The sequence below is a fragment of the Dendropsophus ebraccatus genome, chromosome 8 (assembly GCF_027789765.1).
Source record: "Dendropsophus ebraccatus isolate aDenEbr1 chromosome 8, aDenEbr1.pat, whole genome shotgun sequence".
NCBI lineage: Eukaryota > Metazoa > Chordata > Amphibia > Anura > Hylidae > Dendropsophus > Dendropsophus ebraccatus.
Window position 1 is genome coordinate 16297056 of NC_091461.1, and position 23624 is coordinate 16320679.

At 44.8% G+C, this 23624-nt stretch overlaps 2 protein-coding genes across 2 annotated transcripts in view; both read right to left on the minus strand.

Annotated features, from left to right (window-relative positions):
* Positions 1-2657, minus strand: part of IFFO1 (intermediate filament family orphan 1) — a 33160-nt gene extending 30503 nt beyond the window's left edge. Inside the window, exon 1 of the mRNA XM_069978869.1 lies at positions 1797-2657. Coding sequence (XP_069834970.1) covers positions 1797-2368 — 572 coding nt within the window. The 5' untranslated portion in view covers positions 2369-2657. The remainder of the gene's footprint in view (positions 1-1796) is intronic.
* Positions 2658-10781: 8124 nt separating this feature from the next.
* On the minus strand, positions 10782-21127 carry NOP2 (NOP2 nucleolar protein). The gene is made up of 17 exons (XM_069979924.1): positions 21019-21127; positions 19757-19894; positions 18072-18111; positions 17911-17978; positions 17486-17829; positions 17352-17401; positions 16544-16641; positions 16135-16331; positions 15935-16024; positions 14912-14999; positions 14693-14833; positions 14459-14598; positions 14210-14299; positions 13390-13512; positions 12979-13076; positions 12707-12837; positions 10782-11541 (listed from the first exon to the last, which is right to left on the minus strand). The coding sequence occupies exons 2-17, from the start codon at positions 19860-19862 to the stop codon at positions 11090-11092; spliced, it is 2256 nt and encodes a 751-aa protein (XP_069836025.1). The 5' UTR covers positions 19863-19894; positions 21019-21127; the 3' UTR covers positions 10782-11089.
* Positions 21128-23624: the final 2497 nt, after the last annotated feature.

Genomic DNA, 23624 nt, shown 5'->3' on the forward strand with positions numbered 1-23624 from the left:
ATCTACAGTTTCCCCATAACAGTGTCACCTACAGATCCCTATAACAGCGTCATCTACACATTCCTCATAAGTGTCACCTACAGATCAGCCATAGCAGAGACATCTATAGATCCCCCATAACAGTGACATCTATAGATCCTCATAACACCATTATCTACAGATCCCCATAACAGTGTCATCTACACATCCCCCCATAACACAGTGTTATCTACACATCCCCCATAACAGTGTCATCTACACATCCCCCCATAACACAGTGTTATCTACACATCCCCCATAACAGTGTCATCTACCGATCTCCCCATACCAGTTTCATCTACAGATCCTCCATAACAGTGTCATCCACACATCCCCCATAGTAGTGTAATCTATAGATCCCCATAACAGTGTCATCTACAGATTCTCCCATAACAGTGTCATCTACAAATTCCTCATAACAGTGTCATCTATAGATCCCCATAACACCATCATCTACAGATTCCCCCATAACAGTGTCATCTACAGATCCCCCATAACAGTGACATCTTAAGATCTCCATAACAGTGTCATCTACAGATCCGGCATTAGAGTGTCATCTAAATGGTCATCTACAGATCCCCATAACAGGGTCATGTACAGATCCCCATAACAGTGTAAGCAACAGATCACCATAACAGTGTTATGTACAGATCCCCATAACAGTGTCATCTACAGATCCTGCATAAGAGTGTCAGCTACAGATCCCCCATTACAGTGTCATCTACAGATCCTCCATAACAGTGTCACCTGACTGTTCCAAGTTAACTTAAAAAAACTTTTTGATAGATCTAGTGCACATTACCATTAAAATAATACAACACCATAGTAGTATAGTACCAGCTCTAACATCTAAACCCTGGGTCCAGGCTACACACAGTACACAACCACCTGTACCTAGTGATGACCTGCAGGGCTCATACATGATGTGACTTCTGTGTAGTTTGGGTCATGTAACTTTTGTTATCTCTGCCTTCCACAACGTGTACTACATGTATATTATAGTCACCTATCCATTATACCTTTATATTATCTCTGTGCTGTATTCATATATTAGTTCCCTTTCTCTATCTATAGTATATAGCTCTCTATAAGGCCTGGTCCTGCAGTCAGCGTCTATATTTAAGCTTGATTTACAGACGGTCTCCACCAAACTATTACCACTGAAACCTCATCTCACCCCACCCCTAGGCTGCTGCATGGTTTACGTTTAAAGTGCAAGCTCTTGGGCCTAGGGGTTTGAGTCATAGCACTCATAGCTGTAGGTATAATAGTATATACATCTAGTTTGTCGGACATTTAAATCCCCATATATTTATACGCTCAGTCCCGTCTAGGGGGGAGACCTTTAATAATGTTCATCCTGAGCCTCCTGATTCATGAATATTATACCATAACTAGTGTCATCAGTAGAAAACAGACAGAAAGCAGAGAAGGGTATACACATGGTAGTCAGAGTCTATGGAAAGTTGAGTGGTAACTCCTGTGGGCAGAAAGTTATGGTGGCCGTTTGTGGTTGTCACCTGTCATCTGTTGCCGGAGTTGGACGGGCTCAGATCTGGTGACACTGGAGGAGAATTGGAGTAGGGAACGTGGTGGGATTCTGATGACATTCATGGTCTTTGGAAATCTGGGTGTCAAACCTTATGGGTGATGTAATGGAGATCATTGGTGGTTGTCACCCATCATGTATTATGTTCACCAGTATATTACGTGACTTCACCAAAGTCAGGGACTTTTCGAGGCGATGTCCTGTAGGTGATAATATGCATGGTCCTTACCTCTGCTTGTAGGCATCTCGCTCCCTCTTGACTTTCCCCAATACATTGTACAGAGCTCTGATCTCTGGGGTGATGGTATCGATCTGAACTCCGACCCCATCGGCGTGACCCCAATAAGCTCCACATCCGGCACCAACCGAGCTCACATCGGACCTGGTCATCAGCCTCCGTGACCCGTACACCCATGGCTGAGGAGGGGGAGGAGTTGGAGTTGGACGGGTGAGCCCCAGAAGAGGCGGCGGTAAGATAGGCCCCACAAAGCCGGTCTGGACGGCCTGGTCCCTGGTGATGGGCCCCGCTCCTTGGGCTCTCTCCAACGCCCTCTCCAGAGAACGGTTCCTACGTTCCAGCTCATGAACCTTGGCCAAGAAGCAGCGGAATCTCAGGTTGAGGGTCTTCAAGACGCTGATGTTGGAACCAAAGTCATTGCGCAAAGCCGAGGCCCCCCCACCTTGGGCATAGGGGGCTCCTAGTAGTAGCGAGGACTGCGAAGGGGATGTGGGGCTCTCCCCTGACTGCAGAGGGGAATCCGAGGAAAGCAGAAGGAGATTGGGAGTTAACAGCGGATTCATAGCCGGACGGTTCTCAGCACTGCAAAGAGGAGGGAGAGGAGGGGAGGACCAGCAGGAGCAGGAGGATGATGGTGGTGGTGGTGGGAGGGGGAGTCACATCATCATCATCACCTTCTATGTTGTGAGGACAGAGGGTATAAGTGCAGGAGAGGGGGATGCAGAATGATAGAGGGAAGAGGGACAGAAGAGAAGAATATGATGACTGAAGGGAGAGGAGGAATGGGCTGGAGGAACAAGACACATCAGCTGTGACGTAGAGGGAGAGGGGGGGACATTCCTGTTCTCTTCACCGCAGGCAACACACAGACCAACTGCAGAGAGTGGGGGAGGACTAAAGACGAGACACAGGGGGAGATGGGGGAAGAGAGACAAGGGGGCACGTACACTGCGAGGGGGGGCAAATATACAGAAACAGGGAGCGCATGGGGCAACGGAGCTCGAGAATACAATGATGGGGGTGATGGGCCAAACTGGTGCAAAGGGGAAGAGGAGCAGCTGCCCATAGCAACCAATCAGGATGCAACATCCATTCAAATAAATGAGAGCCGGAAGGTGATTGGTTGCCATGGGCAACCAAATTAATAAACTACCCCCATCATTCTCTTCTATGTGGTGAGGACAGAGACAACATCTTTTTCTTTTTTTAATACATTCTGTGCTCCATCTCCTGCTTCCTCATACTGTAATGTAATTGCAATCACAATGCAACTTTTATTTTTATGAACAATGTGTAAAGTGAAAGCTGCGCTGTGATTGGTTGCTATGGGCAACAGAGACAGTCCCCCCCCCCTACAGTCTCTGAGCGCCGATCTCAGAAATATGGCGCAATGGAAACGTGGAGTTGTTGCCCATAGCAACCCTATTCCAGCTCTTTGTAAAGGAAAGCAGGAGTGGTTGCTATGTGCAACTGCTAAATCTTCCCCCTGGGTACAGTATATATATATATATATATATATATATATATATATATATATATATGGCTCATCTATAACACTGCACTGTGGACAGGATAGTTCTTGCCTGTATTCCATCATGAGCCATGTTTGATATTCAGGATAACCCTTATGGGAGCTGTAATGGCGGCCATATTGGTTGTCACCCTGCTGGACATCTACAAGGACATGACTTCCACGTATTAGAAAATATGATCACAGTTTGTGCCACCATTATCAGCTTACTGGAGCTGTCAGGGCATGCTGGGAGTTGTAGTTTTGCAACAGCTAGACAGTCACAGTTGGTTGTTGGATCGGCCAACCATCTAATGCGGGGATGGGGAACCTTCGGCCCTCCAGCTGTTGCAAAACTACAATCCCCATCATGTCTGGACAGCCGAAGCTTTAGGTCCTAATCTACCCCTGTATGTCACCAGAAAATGTACGATTGAAAATAGTTGGGAGCTGTAAGGACTTCATGTATTACCGTATATACTGCGCTCATACACTCTGCCATGTACAGGACCCCCTAGGGTGACCATAAAGCAATGCCCCCTTTATCGACACAAGCAGCTATTGTTACTCGGGCGGTTGAACGCCATTCAGTTTTTTTCAGGAAACTGTATAAATGATGTCAGTAACCCATCACCCACCACCTCCCCGGGTCCTGGATGACTCACTAGCAGAACAGCAGGAATTAAAAAGTACAGAAAAACTCTTCGTACTCCATCTGCCTAAATATAGCTGTGGCTGATGGCCGGTGGAGAAGCTGCGGTTGTGAAAGAGAACGACGTAAAAAATGTAAAAAAGAAAAACAAAACCCACTGAGCAGAACTAGTATGGTGGCCTGATGGTTTAAGAAGATCTGGTCTTAAAGGGGTACTCTGGAGAGTTTAGTTGTTTTTTTTTCTTTGCTAATACATTATGAAGTTCTCTCTGGGACCCTGCTCTGTATAGCGCTATGCAGAAGCGCTCGATCTCAGCAGGGTCTGGGACATGAATAATGGTGGCAGCAGCGAGGCCTGGGTTGCTCCTTACTGCTGCCAGTCAAGTATATAAGTGGTTAAATGAAAAAAATATATAAATTTATCTTCATGAAGGTATATTACAGTAATATAACTTTATTTAGGTAGTGTATTAACAAAGAAGTGAAGTGCCCCTTTAAAGGGGTTATCCAGGGCTACAAAAACATGGCCACTTTCCCCCTACTGTTGTCTTCAGTTTGGGTGGGGTTTTGAAACGCAGTTCCATAGAAGTAAATGGAGCTTAATTGCAAACCGCACCTGAACTGGAGACAACAGTAGGGGGAAAATCCCTGTACTGTGACATCACTGTGTGTATTATCCCTGTACTGTGACATCACTGTGTGTATTATTCCTGTACTGTGACATCACTGTGTGTAGGATCCCTGTACTGTGACATCACTGTGTGTATTATCCCTGTACTGTGACATCACTGTGTGTATTGTTCCTGTACTGTGACATCACTGTGTGTAGGATCCCTGTACTGTGACATCACTGTGTGTATTATCCCTGTACTGTGACATCACTGTGTGTATTATTCCTGTACTGTGACATCACTGTGTGTATTATCCCTGTACTGTGACATCACTGCGTATTATCCCTGTACTGTGACATCACTGCATGTATTTTCCCTGTACTGTGACATCACTTTGTGTATTATGCCTGTACTGTGACATCACTGCATGTATTTTCCCAGTACTGTGACATCACTGTGTGTAGGATCCCTGTACAGTGACATCATTGTGTGTATTATCCCTCTGTACTGTGACATCACTGTATATATTATCCCCCCCTGTACTGTGACATCACTGTGCATTATCCCTGTACTGTGATATCACTGTATATATTATCCCTGTACTGTGACATCACTGTGTATTATCCCTGTACTGTGACATCACTGCATTATTTCTGTACTGTGACATCACTGTGTGTATTATCCCTGTACTGTGACATCATTGTGTGTATTATCCCCCCTGTACTGTGACATCACTGTGGGTATTATCCCTGTACTGTGACATCACTATGTATTATCCCCGTACTGTGACATCACTGTGTATTATCCCTGTACTGTGACATCACTGTGTATTATCCCTGTACTGTGACATCACTATGTATTATCCCCGTACTGTGACATCACTGTGTATTATCCCTGTACTGTGACATCACTGTGTGTACTATCCCTGTACTGTGACATCACTGCATGTATTTTCCCTGAACTGTGACATCACTGCATGTATTTTCCCTGTACTGTGACATCACTGTATATATCATCCCCGCTGTACTGTGACATCACTGTGTGTATTATCCCTGTACTGTGACATCACTGTGTGTATTATCCCCCCTGTACTGTGACATCACTGTGCATTATCCCTGTACTGTGACATCACTGTGTGTATTATCCTGTACTGTGACATCACTATGTATTATCCCCATACTGTGACATCACTGTGTATTATCCCCGTACTGTGACATCACTGTGTATTATCCCTGTACTGTGACATCACTGTGTATTATCCCTGTACTGTGACATCACTGTGTATTATCCCCGTACTGTGACATCACTGTGTATTATCCCTGTACTGTGACATCACTGTGTATTATCCCTGTACTGTGACATCACTATGTATTATCCCCATACTGTGACATCACTGTGTATTATCCCCGTACTGTGACATCACTGTGTATTATCCCTGTACTGTGACATCACTGTGTATTATCCCTGTACTGTGACATCACTATGTATTATCCCCGTACTGTGACATCACTGTGTATTATCCCTGTACTGTGACATCACTGTGTGTACTATCCCTGTACTGTGACATCACTGCATGTATTTTCCCTGTACTGTGACATCACTGTATATATCATCCCCGCTGTACTGTGACATCACTGTGTGTATTATCCCTGTACTGTGACATCACTGTGTGTATTATCCCCCCTGTACTGTGACATCACTGTGCATTATCCCTGTACTGTGACATCACTGTGTGTATTATCCTGTACTGTGACATCACTATGTATTATCCCCATACTGTGACATCACTGTGTATTATCCCTGTACTGTGACATCACTGTGTATTATTCCTGTAGTGTGACATCACTATGTATTATCCCCGTACTGTGACATCACTGTGTATTATCCCTGTACTGTGACATCACTGTGTGTACTATCCCTGTACTGTGACATCGCTGTGTGTGTTATCCCTGCACTGTGACTTCACTGCATGTATTTTCCCTGTACTGTGACATCACTGCATGTATTTTCCCCTGTACTGTGACATCACTGTATATATTATCCCCGCTGTACTGTGACATCACTGTGTATTATTCCTGTACTGTGACATCACTGTGTGTATTATCCCTGTACTGTGACATCACTATGTATTATCCCTGTACTGTGACATCACTGTGTGTATTATCCCTGTACTGTGACATCACTGTGTGTATTATCCCCGTACTGTGACATCACTGTGTGTATTATCCCCGTACTGTGACATCACTGTGTGTAATATCCCTGTACTGTGACATCACTATGCGTATTATCCTTGTACTGTGACATCACTGTGTGTATTATCCCCCCTGTACTGTGACATCACTGTGTGTATTATCCCCGTACTGTGACCCTGTATGTATGCAGATTATGTAGCCAGACTTTAATGTTTTGGTTTTTTTTTTGCATTTTTCCCCCTCTTCTACAGGTCCCCACCCCCCAGTAGTGAATCGGTCTGCAATGAAGACCCTGAAGACTCAGATTTGACCCTCCATCCTCCGACATAATCACTATACTGTGACATCACTGTGTGTATTATCCCTGTACTGTGACATCACTGTATATATTATCCCTGTACTGTGACATCACTATGTGTATTATCCCTGTACTGTAACATCACTGACTGTGTATTCTTCCTGTACTGTGACATCGCTGTGTATTACCCCTGTACTGTGACATCACTGCGTGTATTATCCCTGTACTGTGACATCACTGTGTATTATCCCTGTACTGTGACATCACTATGTGTATTATCCCTGTACTGTAACATCACTGACTGTGTATTCTTCCTGTACTGTGACATCGCTGTGTATTACCCCTGTACTGTGACATCACTGTGTGTATTATCCCTGTACTGTGACATCACTGTGTGTATTATACCCCCTGTACTGTGACATCACTGTGTGTATTATCCCTGTACTGTGACATCACTGCGTGTATTATCCTGTACTGTGACATCACTGTATATATTATCCCTGTACTGTGACATTACTGTGCATTATCCCTGTACTGTGACATCACTGTGTGTATTATCCCCGTACTGTGACCCTGTATGTATGCAGATTATGCAGCCAGACTTTAATGTTTTGCTTTTTTTTGCATTTTTCCCCCCTCTTCTACAGGTCCCCACCCCCCAGTAGTGAATCGGTCTGCAATGAAGACCCTGAAGACTCAGATTTGACCCTCCATCCTCCGCCATAATCCCTATATTGTGACATCGCTGTGCACCTTTTCCCTGTACTGTGACATCACTGTGTGTATTATCCCTCTGTACTGTGACATCACTGTGTATTATTCCTGTACTGTGACATCACTGTATATATTATCCCCCCTGTACTGTGACATCATGTGCATTATTCCTGTACTGTGACATCACTGTGTGTATTATCCCTCTGTACTGTGACATCACTGTGTATTATTCCTGTACTGTGACATCACTGTATATATTATCCCCCCTGTACTGTGACATCATGTGCATTATTCCTGTACTGTGACATCACTGTGTGTATTATCCCCTGTACTGTGACATCACTGTGTATTATCCCCGTACTGTGACATCACTGTGTGTATTATCCCTGTACTGTGACATCACTGTGTGTATTATCCCTGTACTGTGACATCACTGTGTATTATCCCTGTACTGTGACATCACTGTGTATTATCCCTGTACTGTGACATCACTGTGTGCGTTACAGAAATCAAAATGGGCAGTTTTCTGAAGTTGCAGCTAGAAGTGGTGATGACAGGATGCCACACACCATGGTGCCCCTCAGTTACTTGTTAACCTCAGTGTCATTCTTCACCCCTCATTCCCTCACCAGGGATAACAGTCTCAGATCTGAGCAGTGCTCCGTGTGGTTTCTGATCGCAGTCCTGGCTACCAGTGGCTCCACTATGATAGTGACAAACCAGTCAGGTGTTGTCTGGATAATGATAATCAGGGCAGGTCTGCCAATTCTGGATGTAAATAAGAATGCATCTATTCACAGACAGCTAGCAGAGATCCTGAAAAGGTTAAGGAATTCTAACACAAAGTTTATTAAAGAAGTTTCTCTCGTCAGTCATTTGCCCAGGAGACCACTATGGGCTTCTAGAGTCAGACAATGGCCGCTCTGCACACACCAACAATAGCCTCATCTGCTACCCCTCCCCCCTACAGCTGGGGATCTGTAACAATGGGCTGCAATCCTTTGTTATGGAGATTCCTTGAAGTGAAGCTCCACCTTACATCTTGTCTGCATCTGTCTTCTCATCCTATAGAGTCACACTCAGGACTCTGCTGCACTGTAAATCAGAGACTGATTTTTTTTTTTTTTACATATTAAAGGGACAGCGACGCTTTAATTTTGGAAATGCTAAAGCACTATAGGGAAATCTATAAAGAAAAAATACAAACTAAAAAGCTATGTAGATGGACTAATGTGCGTGTTTACAGCCTAAAACTCCATCCATACATGAGAGATGGAAAATGCTTAGCTCAGCACCTGGATGTCTGCAGCAGGACGGAGACTGGTACCCAGGGTATATATATGGTGATGACAGGAGCCGTATACTGGCTGCTTAACAAACCAGAGAGCTGTAATTGTAATGTATAGTTAAAGGGGCCTGTGGGGCTGACTAAGAGCGGCTCAGGATGGAGCAGGCATTGCAGGTATAATCCCACCATGTTCATGGCTCTAAGGATGAAAACACTTAAAAAGTCTAATTGCTTCCATTGATTTCTACATAAGTGGCGCTCGGTCTTAGAGGACAATATAACACTGACTGACTACCCTGACCATAGGCCATGACCATAATACAATGAAGAAGCATTGGTGACTGTGTCCGATCCATTGTTTATCAAGGCCTAGTCCGAGCCTGCGGGCCCCTTTATTGTGCTGATCGCCGGGGTACTAAAAGGTCAGGCGGCTACTAAGCAATCATGGCCGATTTCATGGTCACGGTTGGTTTGTCTACTTGGAGCACCTCCTGTCCTATGTATTCATGACAGCCCAGAAAATTCCAGACTCTCCAATTTCAGGCACAGCTGTCGGCTTCCATACATGAGGGTCTCAGAGACAGCTGCCCCGCGACACACCCCGTCTGTATTCAGCAAAGTCGTCTATATCTGTGACACAGGATGGGAGATATTCATGTAGCAGAACGAGGACGCCGAGAGATTTCTGCAGCTATACAGAGACTTCCGCTGCCCTAAGTCTAGACCTTTGAGGGTAAAAAGAAACCACAATGGCTTCAGTATCCAATCATAGCACGGGGGCACTGGCATATTTAAAAGGGTGTAGAGATTTAGAAAAAACATGTCAGCTTTCTTCCAGACACAGCATCTTCAGTTTGGGATTTACAGCTCAGTACTATTAAAGTGAATGGAGCTGAATTGTAATACCACACACAACCTGAGGACAGGGGTGGCGCCGTTTTGGAAGAAAGTAGCTGTTTAAGAGGAGTTATACAGGACTGTGCTACTGGCTGGAAGAGTCCTCCCCTTAATGGTTAGATTTACTGTACCTGCAGCAACCACCAGAACACATACTTACCCAATTTACCAACCAGCATCCAAAAAAGGGGGCACATACGTAAGTGTCAAATTACATTTTACCCTGAGGTTATGTTCACTCTACGGAATTCTCATGGATAATTTGCCACGAATTCCGCCACTTGCCCCCAAGCGATCCCGCTTGACTCTACGTCCGTCCCATAGACTCCATTCTATGCTCAGGCGGATTTCAATGTCTACCTGACACGTCAATTCTTTGGGCAGACAATGGAATCTGCCTAAGCATAGAATGGAGTCTATGGGACGGGTGGAGAGTCATGCAGGGGCGTGCGGCGGAATCCGCGGGATGTTATCCACACAGATTCCGTAGTGTGCACATACCCTAAGTTAGCAAATCATCTGACTCATTAGGACGTCACCTCTATTTTATACTAAGTTTCTAGATAAAAATGACATAGGGGAGGGGCAATGGGATAAGGACTGCCCACCCTACGGTTCTCTCAGCCAATCAGAATCACTGAGATTATCCCGGATGATGCTGATTGGCTGGGGGTAGCTGACATGCAGTAACACCTCTGTCCTCACTTGTTGCCAAGCACACTATACAAATCATATAGCCGGCAGCTGTAATAACACCAAAGACCTATGGGACTATCAAATCCTTCATCCTGACACATTTACACCACACACCATCCATGGTTTGTATCCACTTTATAATAAAATGTCACAAATGACAAACTCAGCAGAGAGCCTGCAGCATGGAGACCACGTCTGCAGAGCATCTCACCCGCCCTGGACAGTCCAAGCTAATGCAGAGAGTCTCTTGATCCCAAAGAGTCCACGTGTACACAACGCCTTGTATAGACGGCGCCACGATGCTGATCATTTCATGGAGTCCAACGTCTGATCATCGTCCTAGATGGATAAACCTGGAGGATGACTGATCAGGGATCAGCGCAGAACCGGAGAGGATGGTTGTCGGGTCTGGAGGAAATCAGGATATTATTTACTCTTCTTTTTCTCTTTCTTCTTCTTTAGTAGAAGCTTCTGCTTCTTTAGGAACACCTTCTGATTTTTCTTATGCTTGAGGCGCTTCTGTTCCTTTGTTTTAGGGGTGGACTGCCCGGGTTTAGATGATGGTTTATTCTGGCCGGGTTTGGATGGCGGTATTTTTTGGCCCGGTTTTGGTGATGGCGGTATTTTTTGGCCTGGTTTTGGTGATGGCGGTATTTTTTGGCCCAGTTTTGGTGATGGCGGTATTTTTTGGCCCGGTTTTGGGGGTGGTGAGGTTTTCTGCCCCGGTTTGGACTGAGGTGACTTCTGTCCTGGTTTTGATGGTGGCGTTTTCTGCCCCTTCTTCTGCTCTTGCCCTGCAGGTTTGGGGCTTCCGTCCTTTTCAGCATCTTTCTTCTCTGCACTTTTCTCACTCTGATCAGCAGCAGATTCTTCTGCCCCTTGAATAGGAGAAACAAACAAGATTAGATAGAAAACTACAGAATGCTTCATCTGAAATCAGGAGAACTACCCCCACTAAGGGTCCGTTCACACTACCGAATTTGCATAGACTTTCAAGTGGAGTCCGCGTTGCGGACTCCACTTGAAATTCTGTGCAAATTCGTCAGTGTGAACGGACCCTAGTGGTGTACATATTCTTTATAGGTGTGAGAAATCTCCTCCTGTCACGCTGATTGACAACCAGGAGTGCGCGGAAGCTGTAATGTGGCTACACTGGTTGTCATTCAGCTTTGCAGTTAGGAGGCATAATAAGAAACAGATGAACACAAGCGTCACAGCACTCCATGTGGACATGTCTGGTACTACATCCTACTTCCTTCATTATGAGAATTTGTAGTGTGACATGGGGGCAGACCCCACTTCTGACCTATTCTAAGGGCCCTATTACACGGAACGATTATCGTGCGAAAAATCGTTAAATCGTTGGAATTTAAATGATAATCGTTCTGTGTAATTGCAGGCAATGATTGAAAAATTGTTCGTATGTCGTTGATCGTTGTTATAGATATGAACCTAAAATTATTGTTAATCGTTCGCTGTAATTCCACGTTCGTTCGCTCAAGTTCCGCATTTGTTCACTAATCGTTCAGTGTAATTGCACATTGTTCATTGTTTTTCTGGGATCAGAAGGAAGAAACGATCATAGTAACGATAAGTAACGATTATCGTTCTGTGTAATATGGTGAACGTTTTCAGGTTAATTATAAACAATCTCGTTTGCGATTGTTTATCGTTAGTCGTTAAAAATCACTCAGTGTAATAGGACCCTAATGGTGCGTTTTTTAAGCCAAAGCCAGGAACAGACCATAAACAGGGAACGGGTCATAAAGGAAAGACTGAGATTTCGCCTTTTTTCAAATCCATTCCTGGTTTTGGCTTCCAAAATCTGTCAGATAAATCTGCCTGTGTAAACGCACCATAAGTCTAGGTGAACAATTTGAATCCTTAAAAAAAAAAAAAATAAAAGCTATCAGTATATAAATAACAAGGCTGGCTGGGATTTGCAGTGCCACACCAGTGCTAATAGCTGCTCTCCTATGACACTGGCCTCAGTATATCTCTATCAATGATAAGCTGCAAACTCAGGCAGGGGGCGGCACTCACCTCCTTTGGTAGCCGGGATGGTGTTAGAAAATTTTCGAAGTTTGGCGATGAAGAAGCCGTCCATGTTGTGAGTGTGCGGGTAAAATCTGCGCGCCAAGCGTAGAGACTGATGGAATCGCCTCTCCTTGAACCTATGGAAGGAGTTGGGAGAAATATTAGGGTGGTGATCCTGGCCATTGAATTCTTTCATGTAGTATACAGTCTTTGTCTTTACATGCAATATACAGGGCAGGAGAGTACAGCCGTACAAAGGATCCCGGCAGGTTTCTCACCTCACAAATCCTTCTTTGCCAAAGTCCAGACCTGTTGGTACAAGTTTGACGTTTCTTTTCTTCAGGGCGTAATCCACCACGCACTCATTCTCCTCCACCTGTAGTCACAAACCATAGAAGGTTACACATAATAGGATCAAAGGAAGCGCAGAATCTGAAGACTTCATCTATTATTCTCTGTTATCAGCCATACTTTAGGCTAGAGAGGGGCGACTAGTATTCTCCAATGTGATGAGTGATGAAGAACTTACAGGGACATGTATGACAGGCATTTCACATTAGCATTCCCCATCATTGACTGAACCAGAGAGGGTCGTGCCCAATAGGGTTAAAGGGCAGCGAGACCACTCATCCGATCAGACGTCTTATAGACAGGTGATAGAACCCCTTTATGCTCAGAGAGACACTTACTGTAATGGAGCAGGTGCAGTAGACCAGGAAGCCACCGGTTGGAGATTGGGCATCTAGAGAGTCGATGGCGCTCAGGATCAGCTCCTTCTGTATGTGCGCGCACCTCTGGATGTCCTGTGCATTCTGCATATACAATAGAAATCATTAGACCGGGGGTCTCTAATTCAATAAAATTCATTAGTATCCATAAAAATGACCCTTCTTGTGCCCCCGTACAGTAATAGTGTCCCTGTGTCCCCAAACAGTAACAGCACCCCATAATGCCTTACTGTGCCACCATATGGTAATAGTGCCCCCAATTCTCCTATATGACTTTAATATGCCGTCCATATGGTAATAATGCCCTTGACTGTACCCCCATATGGTAATAATGCCTCCTGTGCCTTCCTATGGTAATAGTGCCCCCCATATAGTAAGAGAGACCCCTGTGCCCATATAATAATGCCCCCACCATGTCCCCATGGGAAATAGTGCCCCCATACAGTTATACCCCCCCCCAGTCCCCCATAAGGTAACAGTGCCCCCATATGGTGATAGTACAAGTACACAGAGGCACTGAAGGGAGGTGGTTGCTAAGAGATCGGCATCAGGCCTCTATGCTGATCTCTAATGCCCGCTGCTAGCTATGCCCCTGCCGGTGGCTCCGGTGGCCCTTGGACTGTGGCTACATGTGGCCTGCTGGTCAAGGGTTTAGGTACCTTGTGTTATACTATAGGTAAATACATATACATCTATACAATACACAAGACTATACCTACATGCCCCTCTTCCTATACATACCCCTTCACTGACCCTGTCCCTCACCCATTATGTCACCCACCTTGTTAGTTTTCACAGCTGGGTCTTTGCTGATGATCCCAGTTCCGCTGCATGGAGCGTCTAGAAGAATCCGGTCAAATCCTCCAAGAACCTGACAGAAGGGGAACATATACAGAACATATAGACCAGGCTGAACATTGAGATAACTGGACAGAACATATAGACCAGGCTGAACATTGAGATAACTGGTGGAAAACCTCAAGTCTAGAAAAGTGACCAGAAGACACAGCTACATTCAGTGATTATTCACCTCGGACAGCTGGCGGCCGTCGTAATTGCAGATGATACAGTTAGTGACTCCCAGTCTGTGCAGATTTCCCACCACACTCCGGAGCCGCTCGGCGTTCATGTCATTGGCCACAATGACCCCTGTGTTCTTCATCAGCTGAGCTGTGGATGCAGGCAAAGTCGCCATTAAGAAGAGACCGCACAAGAAGAGGAGGATTCAGCTTCTCCAAGGGACTAAGCTCTCAGCTATACTCACCCATATAACTGGTCTTGCCTCCAGGGGCGCAGCACATGTCCAGGACCCGCTCATTTTCTTGAGGTGCCAAAGCAATGACGGGTAAGAGACTGGACGCTCCCTGCAGCATGTAATGTCCAGCCAGATACTCAGGGGTGGCACCTGGAAGGAGAACACACATTAATGCCCAGATCATACCCAGCCTGCGCCAGGCTTCATACCCCTACCAGCCGCACTTACCCACTGGCACAGTGGAATCATAAATGACAAGCCCAGTCTTTGACCATTTGCCCAATGGATCCAAATTGACTCCACGGTTAATAAGAGCCTGAAGAGAAGAGAAAGGATAACAATAGTGGTTATATACTTGTATATAGGAGCAGTATTATAGTAGTTATATTCCTGTATATAGGGAGCAGTATTATAGTAGTTATATTCCTGTATATAGGAGCAGTATTATAGTAGTTATATTATTGTATATAGGAGCAGTATTATAGTAGTTATATTCCTGTATATAGGAGCAGTATTATAGTAGTTATATCCTTGTATATAGGAGCAGTATTATAGTAGTTAGCGGGGTTGGCGGTCGCTGACCGACACGGTGTGGAGTTAGCGTAGGGACCCGTGTGGACCAGAGGACCTGCGCGGTGGTACACGGGGCAATATGGCTTGATCAATTCATATACAGACACTCTGGTGTTGATTTTTAATATAGGCCTAGCGGCATTAGTATCAGCCATAGATGGGATGTGCAGCCGTTCCATTCTCTCCAGTTCGTGTATTATAGTAGTTATATTCTTGTATATAGGGGGCAGTATTATAGTAGTTATATCCTTGTATATAGGAGCAGTATTATAGTAGTTATATTCCTGTATATAGAAGCAGTATTATAGTAGTTATATTCTTGTGTATAGGAGCAGTATTATAGTAGTTATATTCTTCTACATGGGGCAGTATTATAGTAGCTATATTCCTGTATATAGGAGCAGTATTATAGTAGCGATATCCTTATATATAGGGAGCAGTATTATAGTAGTTATATTCCTGTATATAGGAGCAGTATTATAGTAGTTATATTCTTGTATATAAGAGCAGTATTATAGTAGTTATATTATTTTATATATGGATAGTATTATAGTAGTTATATTCTTTTACATAGGGACAGTATTATAGTACCTATATGCAGTAAACCAGTGCTTTTTCTTTGTATATACGATGATAAGTAACACATAGCAGATAACATGAATAGACTCATAGATATACCTGCGCAAGGTCACGTCTTCTGGTCTTTAAAGTGTTGGTTCTGATGGTTACTGGACGCTGAACCTCACAGGATTCTAGAAAGTCAACCAACTTCAGAGAAAGAAGGGGAGATGAAGAAGTGATCAGGTCAGTAGACTAAGTGTTGGATATCCCCTTGCATTATACGGCTTTCTATAAAACATCTTACTGGTGGTCCTTACCTCTGACACTGGAAACAGGTCACTCAGCATCTCGATCATGTAGTCACAGTAACTGTAGTAGGTGGCCAGATCCCGGCGGAGCACAGTGATGTATTCCTGCCTTGAATGCTGTCCTCCACGTTTGGCAAAATCTTGTAGAACCGATACGATATCCTTAATTCGTTCTTGCACACTGGTGAGGTCCAGGGGAGCGGATACTGAACGGTGATGTAAGGAGGTGGAGGACAGGACAAGGAGTATGTACAGGCTTATGTGTATGAGCTACAGGATCGGCAGTGGATTTGGAGATTGAATGTTTCTAAACTAAACCCTCATACAGTTGTGTTCAACAAGACGACGACTCCTCATTAATAGTGAAAGCCCCCTGTAAGCTACACCCGGGCATTGGAGCCATAACATAAAAGGATACGTTGGTTGTCCATTTCCTCTGCGGTCGGCAGGGTAAAATGCTCATCGCCTTCCACATTCAACTTAATGTCTCCTTCATCCTCATACTCCTCCTCCTCTCTGTAATAAAAGAGACCATGATACATAAACTTGATGGTTTCCATATCATAGAGGTTAGGATAGGATGGCAAATATAAGAGAGAGAGAGCAAAGGCATGGTAACGGGGGTGAAAATGGCGGGAAACATCAGGAAACGGAAGCCAAGGCCGGTCAGCCAGAATGTCATCGTATTCCACAGACGACTAAGACAAGGGCTGCATGGTGGGCAAAACAAGACACTGCCGATCATTAGGGAAGGGCAGGGGGCATCGCTACAGAGGAGGAGGGGGCAGGGAGGAAGGGCAGGGGGCATCAGTACAGAGCAGGAGGGGCAAGGGGCTTCATTACAGAGATGGGAAGTACAGGGGGCATCACTATGGAGAATGAGAAAGAGGGGAAGAGCAGGGATCATTACTACGGAGGAGGAAGAAAAGAGAGAAGGACAGGGGGCATCATTACGGAGAATGGGAAAGAGGGGAAGGGCAGGAGGCATCCCTAAGGAGGTGGAGGAGGCAAAGAAGGATGTACAGGGGGCATCACTAGGGAGAACAAAAAAAAAAAAAGGGGAAGTACAGGAGGCATCACTACAGAGGAGGAGGCAGGGAAGGCAGGGCAGGTGGAATCACTACGGAGGAAGGGGCAGATAATGAAGGGCATGGGACATTAATATGGAGGATAAGGCGGCAGCAGAGAAGTTTTACTTTAATTTCCTGTTTTTTGTTTTTTTTTACCTTTTATTCTTTTTCTTCTGTTTGGCAGCGGCCTTCTCAATTGGAAGAAGCTGAAATAAGAATGAAAATCAGAATGAAGGTAGGTTACACAAATGTAATAAAGAGTAATGTGGGCAGATTGCTGAACAACCTACATCATCATCACCATCATCATCCTCCTCCTCCTCCTCCTCTTCCTCCGAGGAAGCTCCATAGTCGTCTTGTAGATCATCACTGTCAGAGAGGTCCAGCTCTTTGGCAGGTTCATCATCTCCACTCTCCTCCTCTGCCTCTTCTTCCTCATCCTCCTGTTCTCCTTTTAGTTTCCCTGGTTGCTTCTCCCCACTGTCTATCTCTTGGTCACTGTGATCTTCCTCCATCTCCTCTTTATCTTCCTCCTCCTCCTTTCTCGGCCTCTTCACAGGTTTCAGCCACTCTGCATTCTCATCGGTGAACCCCGACCGCTTCTTCTTCCCTTTCTGGACAGCTGCTGCATTACCTGGAGAAACAATAGGATGTAAGCATCGCTAACCCGTATAATACACACACAACATGTGACCCAGCGCCCTTAACTCCCTACCGTTCTGCTTTGCTTCTGGTCTACTCGGCTTTGCTTTCTGTTCTCCCACTTGTCGCCTCTTTGCTGCTCTGTTACCAATGAAAAAAATATAATGGTGAAAACTGTAAAGTAAAAGGCTATAAAAACTACAAGAAGAGCGTCGCACATGGCAGGATCCTCACCTCTTTCTGCTGCGGCTGGACAGGCGTTTGGCTTCAGAGTCTTAAGAAAAAAAAAAAATATCAATAGCAGCAAAAGCATTGACAGGATCCGTCAACAGCAGCTGAAACTGTGATTTTTTTAAAGTAACATTTTGATCCTGCACATTGCTCAGTTGTGATGCGGAAGCTGTGGAGTGTGAAGGTGCCTGTATACACATGGTATACATATATACAAAAGGAGGCTCATAGAACGCACACAGATCATACAACATCAGATTCTAAACCTTAGTACATTACACAGCCTGATCAGCAATGTAAACTAGCACCTATCTGATAGATCAGCGCTCCTTTACTGAGCCTATTACACAGCTCAACCATTGTGCTGCAAGGACAGTAATGTATATACTTTATAATCAGCTGCTTATGGCTATTACATGTAGTGATGCGCTGTCAGCAGACGATAATTGTCTTTATTACAGAGCGTAATAGGTCCACCTCTTTTAAAGGGAACCAATCAGCCCAATCGGCTCCTGCAGCAGCCCATGGCACATACCAGCCGCGACTGCAGCAGGAGCTGTATACCCCAAAAAAGCACTTTAATCCCCCGAGCGCATGGCAGGCGGGGAGTCTAGTCACCGCTCTCTGCCTGTCAGCATGCTCAGAGGGATGATTGACAGGCAGAGAGGCCAGTAACGGACCTCTCTGCCTGTCATTGATCCCCTGGAGCACGGTGACTAGACTCCCAGCCTGCCACGCGCCCGGGGGATTAAAGTGCTTTTTTGGGTATACAGCAATTCAGGAAACCATATCAGCCTGATTGGAGAGAAATAATTGATCAATCATCAATATACACTTATTACGGGAAATGCTTATAAAATGCTTTTTTCCCTGCACTTACTACTGCATCAAGGCTTCACTTCCTGGATAACATGGTGATGTCACTTCCTGGATAACATGGTGATGTCACTTCCTGGATAACATGGTGATGTCACTTCCTGGATAACATGGTGATGTCACTTCCTGGATAACATGGTGATGTCACTTCCTGGATAACATGGTGATGTCACGCCCTGACTCCCAGAGCTGTGTGGGCTGTGGCTGCTGGAGAGGATGATGACAGGGGGATGCTTAGTGTCCCTCCAGTGCCCTGTATCCCTCTGCCATCATCCTCTCCAGCAGCCCTAGCCCACACAGCTCTGGGAGTCGGGTCGTGACATCACCATGTTATCAGTGGACCGAGCGGGTGCTCCGGGCAGATGGGGACGCCCCAAATGCTCGGAACATGCTAATTAGCATATCGAGAATGATCAAAAATCTGCCCAGTACCGGACCCTACAGGAGTATGAAGAACGGCACTGAGGTCCTACAGTTATTAGCGGCTGGAGCATATTAGCAGGTTCACTGGCCCGAACCTGCCGATAATGCCGCTTTAAGTACTAGTTTTCATACACATCATTACCAATGCAAACTGGTGTCCCCCCCAACACCACCAGTGCTAGCCAATGATCGGAAGACCCATAGGGAATGAATGGAGCAGTGGGCACACATGCATGCTGTCACTCCATTCTTCTCAGGATCCCAGCAACCAGCTAGATATCCCCTCATCTGTGGATCCGGAAGGTTCCCCGTCCCCGCTTTCCTCACTTCTATCCGCACCTACTTATTCTGCAAACACATACGGCGAGGCGACTATATACAACACTCACCATCAGTCAGGAGTTTGCTCAGCTCATTCTCAGCTCCCGGTTGTTTTCTTGCTTTCCGGCCTGGTCCCCGGGGGACTTTCCTAAGAGGGTCTAACTTCCTACCCATGGTGTAATGTCAGGGACACAGCAGAGATGAGACTGTAAGAGGAGGAGGTCAGAGGTCAAAGGAAAATCTGCATGATATCACTAACACCTTATAGTAGTGAGTGCAGCTCTGGAGTATAATACAGGATGTAACTCAGGATCAGTAATGTAATGTATGCACACAGTGACCCCACCAGCAGAATAGTGAGTACAGCTCTGGAGTATAATACAGGATGTAACTCAGAATAACTAATGTATGTATACAGTGACCTCACCAGCAGAATAGTGATTACAGCTCTGGGGTATAATACAGGATGTAACTCAGGATCAGTACAGGATAAGTAATGTATGTACACAGAGACCCCACCAGCAGAATAGTGAGTGCAGCTCTGGAGTATAATACAGGATGTAACTCAGGATCAGTAATGTAATGTATGTACACAGTGACCCCACCAGCAGAATAGTGAGTGCAGCTCTGGAGTATAATACAGGATGTAACTCAGGATCAGTAATGTAATGTATGTACACAGTGACCACCCCAGCAGAATAGTGAGTGCAGCTCTGGAGTATAAGGCTGGGTTCACACTACGTATATTTCAGTCAGTATTGTGGTCCTCATAGCAACCAAAACCAGAAGTGGATTAAAAACCCAGAAAGGATCTGATCACACAATGATGTAATTGAGTGGATGGCCGCCATATAACGGTAAATAACTTCCATTATTTCAATACAACGGCCGTTGTTTTAAAATAACAGCAAATATTTGCCATTAAATGACGGCCATCCACTCAATTACAACATTATGTGAACATAGCCTTTCTGTGTTTTCAATCCACTCCTGGTTTTGGTTGCTATACAGCCTCACAAATACAGCCTCAAATATACGTAGTGTGAACATAGCCTAATACAGGATGTAACTCAGGATCAGTAATGTAATGTATGCACACAGTGACTGCACCAGCAGAATAGTGAGCGCAGCTCTGGAGTATAATACAGGATGTAGCTCGGGATAAGTAATTAATGTATGGTAAAAGAAAAGAAAGTTAATAAAACCTTCAAGAGTTTTGATAGAGCTCCACCTAAAACAATTAAAGTTTACGCAGAACCTAACCCCTATCACCATAACACAGGTCATGTAGAGGCGCCTCTATACAGCCCGAGCTTCACGACGCCCGTACCTGAGACCCGCAGCCCCGTTCCTCGCTCCTTCTCCCTCACGTGTTAGAGAAGAGTCGCATGTTGATGACGTGAGAGCACACGGTCCATTCCTCGGGCTGACGCGTCCGATCACATGATCACGCGAGGCCTGTGTTCCTACCAGCCAGGTTTGGTCTCCTAAAAAATGGCGGCAGCTACAGCGCAATGTAGGAACAGTGGGCGCTCTTGTGTGCAGCTGATTGTGGGACGTCACGAGGTGACGTGTCATCGGTTAACCTGTTGTATGCTGTATCGTTTTGTATCATCCCGTTTACAATGGCGCGTACCATACGGCGGGACTAGTCGCTTATCACGTACGTACGTACGTGCGTGTTTTTTATATATATATATATATATATATATATATATATATATATATATATATATATTTTTTTTTTTTTTTTTTTTTTCACTACAATAAATATTCATCCAACAGACTGCAGAACTCAGGAGCGCAACTAGTGGTCACTGGCGGTACTACATATCTTCATTGACGCTAGGAGTGATTCCTGCTGCACCATCACGGGTGAGTCACGCAGACGTTTCTTAAAGGAATTATCCAGCGCTACAAAAACATGGCCACTTTCTTTCAGAGACAGCACCGCTCTGGTCTCCAGGTCAGGGGTGGTTTGCAATGACGCTCCGTTATTATTGCACGTCAATGGAGCTGAGTTAAAGACGGTTTACACGAAACGATCTGCAAATTTTTTGCGAATGACCAACGACGATTTGAGAACATGTTGAAACATCAAAATGAACGATTTCTCGCTCGTCGTTTGATCGTTCGCTGCGTTTACACAGAACGTTTATCGCTTAAATGCAATTGTTATCGTGCAAATTCAAACGATAATCGTTCCGTGTAAACGCAGCATTATTCTGCATTTACACGGAGCGATTATTCGCCCAATCGATCGTTTAACAATTTTGAAGCAACGATTTGGTTTTTATAACGATCAGCATTTATGCTGCGTTTACGCGGGAACGACTATCGTCCCATAACGATCGAATTCAAACGATAATCGTACGTGTAAACGCTGTGAACGAGCAAACGACGAACGAGAAATCGATTCTAAAATCATTGTTTGCAAAAAATTCGCAGATCGTTCAGTGTAAACAGTCGTTCGCCGATTTAACCAATGTGTGAGATAGGCTTAAACGATCGCAAAACGAATTTCCGTACTATGTATTGTACCGTCTAAACGCTGATAGTTATGAAAAAAAATCGTTACTCCGACATTGTTAATCGTACGATTGGGCCAATTATCGTTTCGTGTAGACGCAGCATTAGACGGATAAATCGTTAGAAAAATAGTTTGAAAATTCGTAAGAAAAATCGTTATTGCGATCGTTTTTAAGATCGCTTAAGCCCATCTTTTACATAGGGTGAATCGGTGAAAAACTGTTTACACGGAACGATCTGCGAATTTTCAGCGAACGACGCTTTAAGAACATGGTGAAAGATCAAAATGAACGATTTCTCGCTCGTCGTTTGATCGTTTGCTGTGTTTACACGAGTCGATTATCGCTCAATTGCCATCGTTTATGCGAAGATTCGAACGATAATCGTTCCATGTAAATGTAAATTACAAAACTCAGTGCTGTGTCGGGAAGAAAGTGGCCATGTTCTTCTAAGCCAAGGCATAGAACAGGGATAGGGAACCTTCAACCCTCCAGCTGTTGCAAAACTACAATTCCCATCATGCCTTAAAGGGATTCTTGTAAGATGATATATATTACCTGTCTATAGTATAGGTGACCACTAGCTGGGACCCCCACTGTACAGGAGAGTAATGGTCTCCTCTGTGACTGGGATGACACGTGGGGATCCCATCAGCTATATATCTCCCCCATTCTGAGGATGGGTCTTACTGATCCAGGCTTATGGTGCCTTTACATAGACAGATTATTGAAGCCAAAGTCAGGAACGGACTATAAACAAATCAGGTCATAAAGGAAAGACAGATTTCTCCTCTTTTCAAACCCATTCCTGGCTTTGGCTTCAAGAGGAGAACTTTTAGTCTCCCCTTTATGACCTTGTCTCCGTTTAATCTTCTTGGCTTTAGTTTCAATAATCAGATAAATCTGTCCGTGTAAACCCACACTTAGAAAAAAAAAAACTAAAAAACATGTCTACTTTCTTCCAGAAAAAGCAGCTCTCCTGGTCTGTTTGGATGTAAGGTTTTTGTAGTATGGTTCCATTGAAATTAACGGAGGTGAATTGTAATTTTGCAACAGCTGGAGAGATGAGCGAACCTGGAGCATGCTGGAGTCCATCCGAACCTGAACTTTCGGCATTTGATTAGCGGTGGCTGCTGAAGTTGGATAAAGCCCTAAGGCTATGTGGAAAACATGGATATAGTCATTGGCTGTATCCAGGTTTTCCAGACAACCTTAAGAGCTTTATCCAAGTTCAGCAGCCCCAGCTAATCAAATGCCGAACGTTCAGGTTCGGATCAACTCGAGCCCGATTCGCTCATCTCTATTACTGAACAGATAAAACTGAGGAGCACAACGGCCGTTTCAGACAGCCCGGATCCTCACATTCACCTTATAGAGGACCCCTTCAAATGAGCCCAGTATTAGGACG

What these genes read in the sequence shown, in the direction of transcription:
- NOP2 (XM_069979924.1), bottom strand. Translation starts at nt 19,862, where the DNA reads ATGGGTAGGAAGTTAGACCCTCTTAGGAAAGTCCCCCGGGGACCAGGC. An exon ending in AGAGGAAATGGACAACCAAC is followed by an intron (nt 16,332 to 16,543) that starts GTATCCTTTTAT and finishes ATCACCGTTCAG; the next exon opens with TATCCGCTCCCCTGGACCTC. An exon ending in ACCTGTTTCCAGTGTCAGAG is followed by an intron (nt 16,025 to 16,134) that starts GTAAGGACCACC and finishes CTTTCTCTGAAG; the next exon opens with TTGGTTGACTTTCTAGAATC.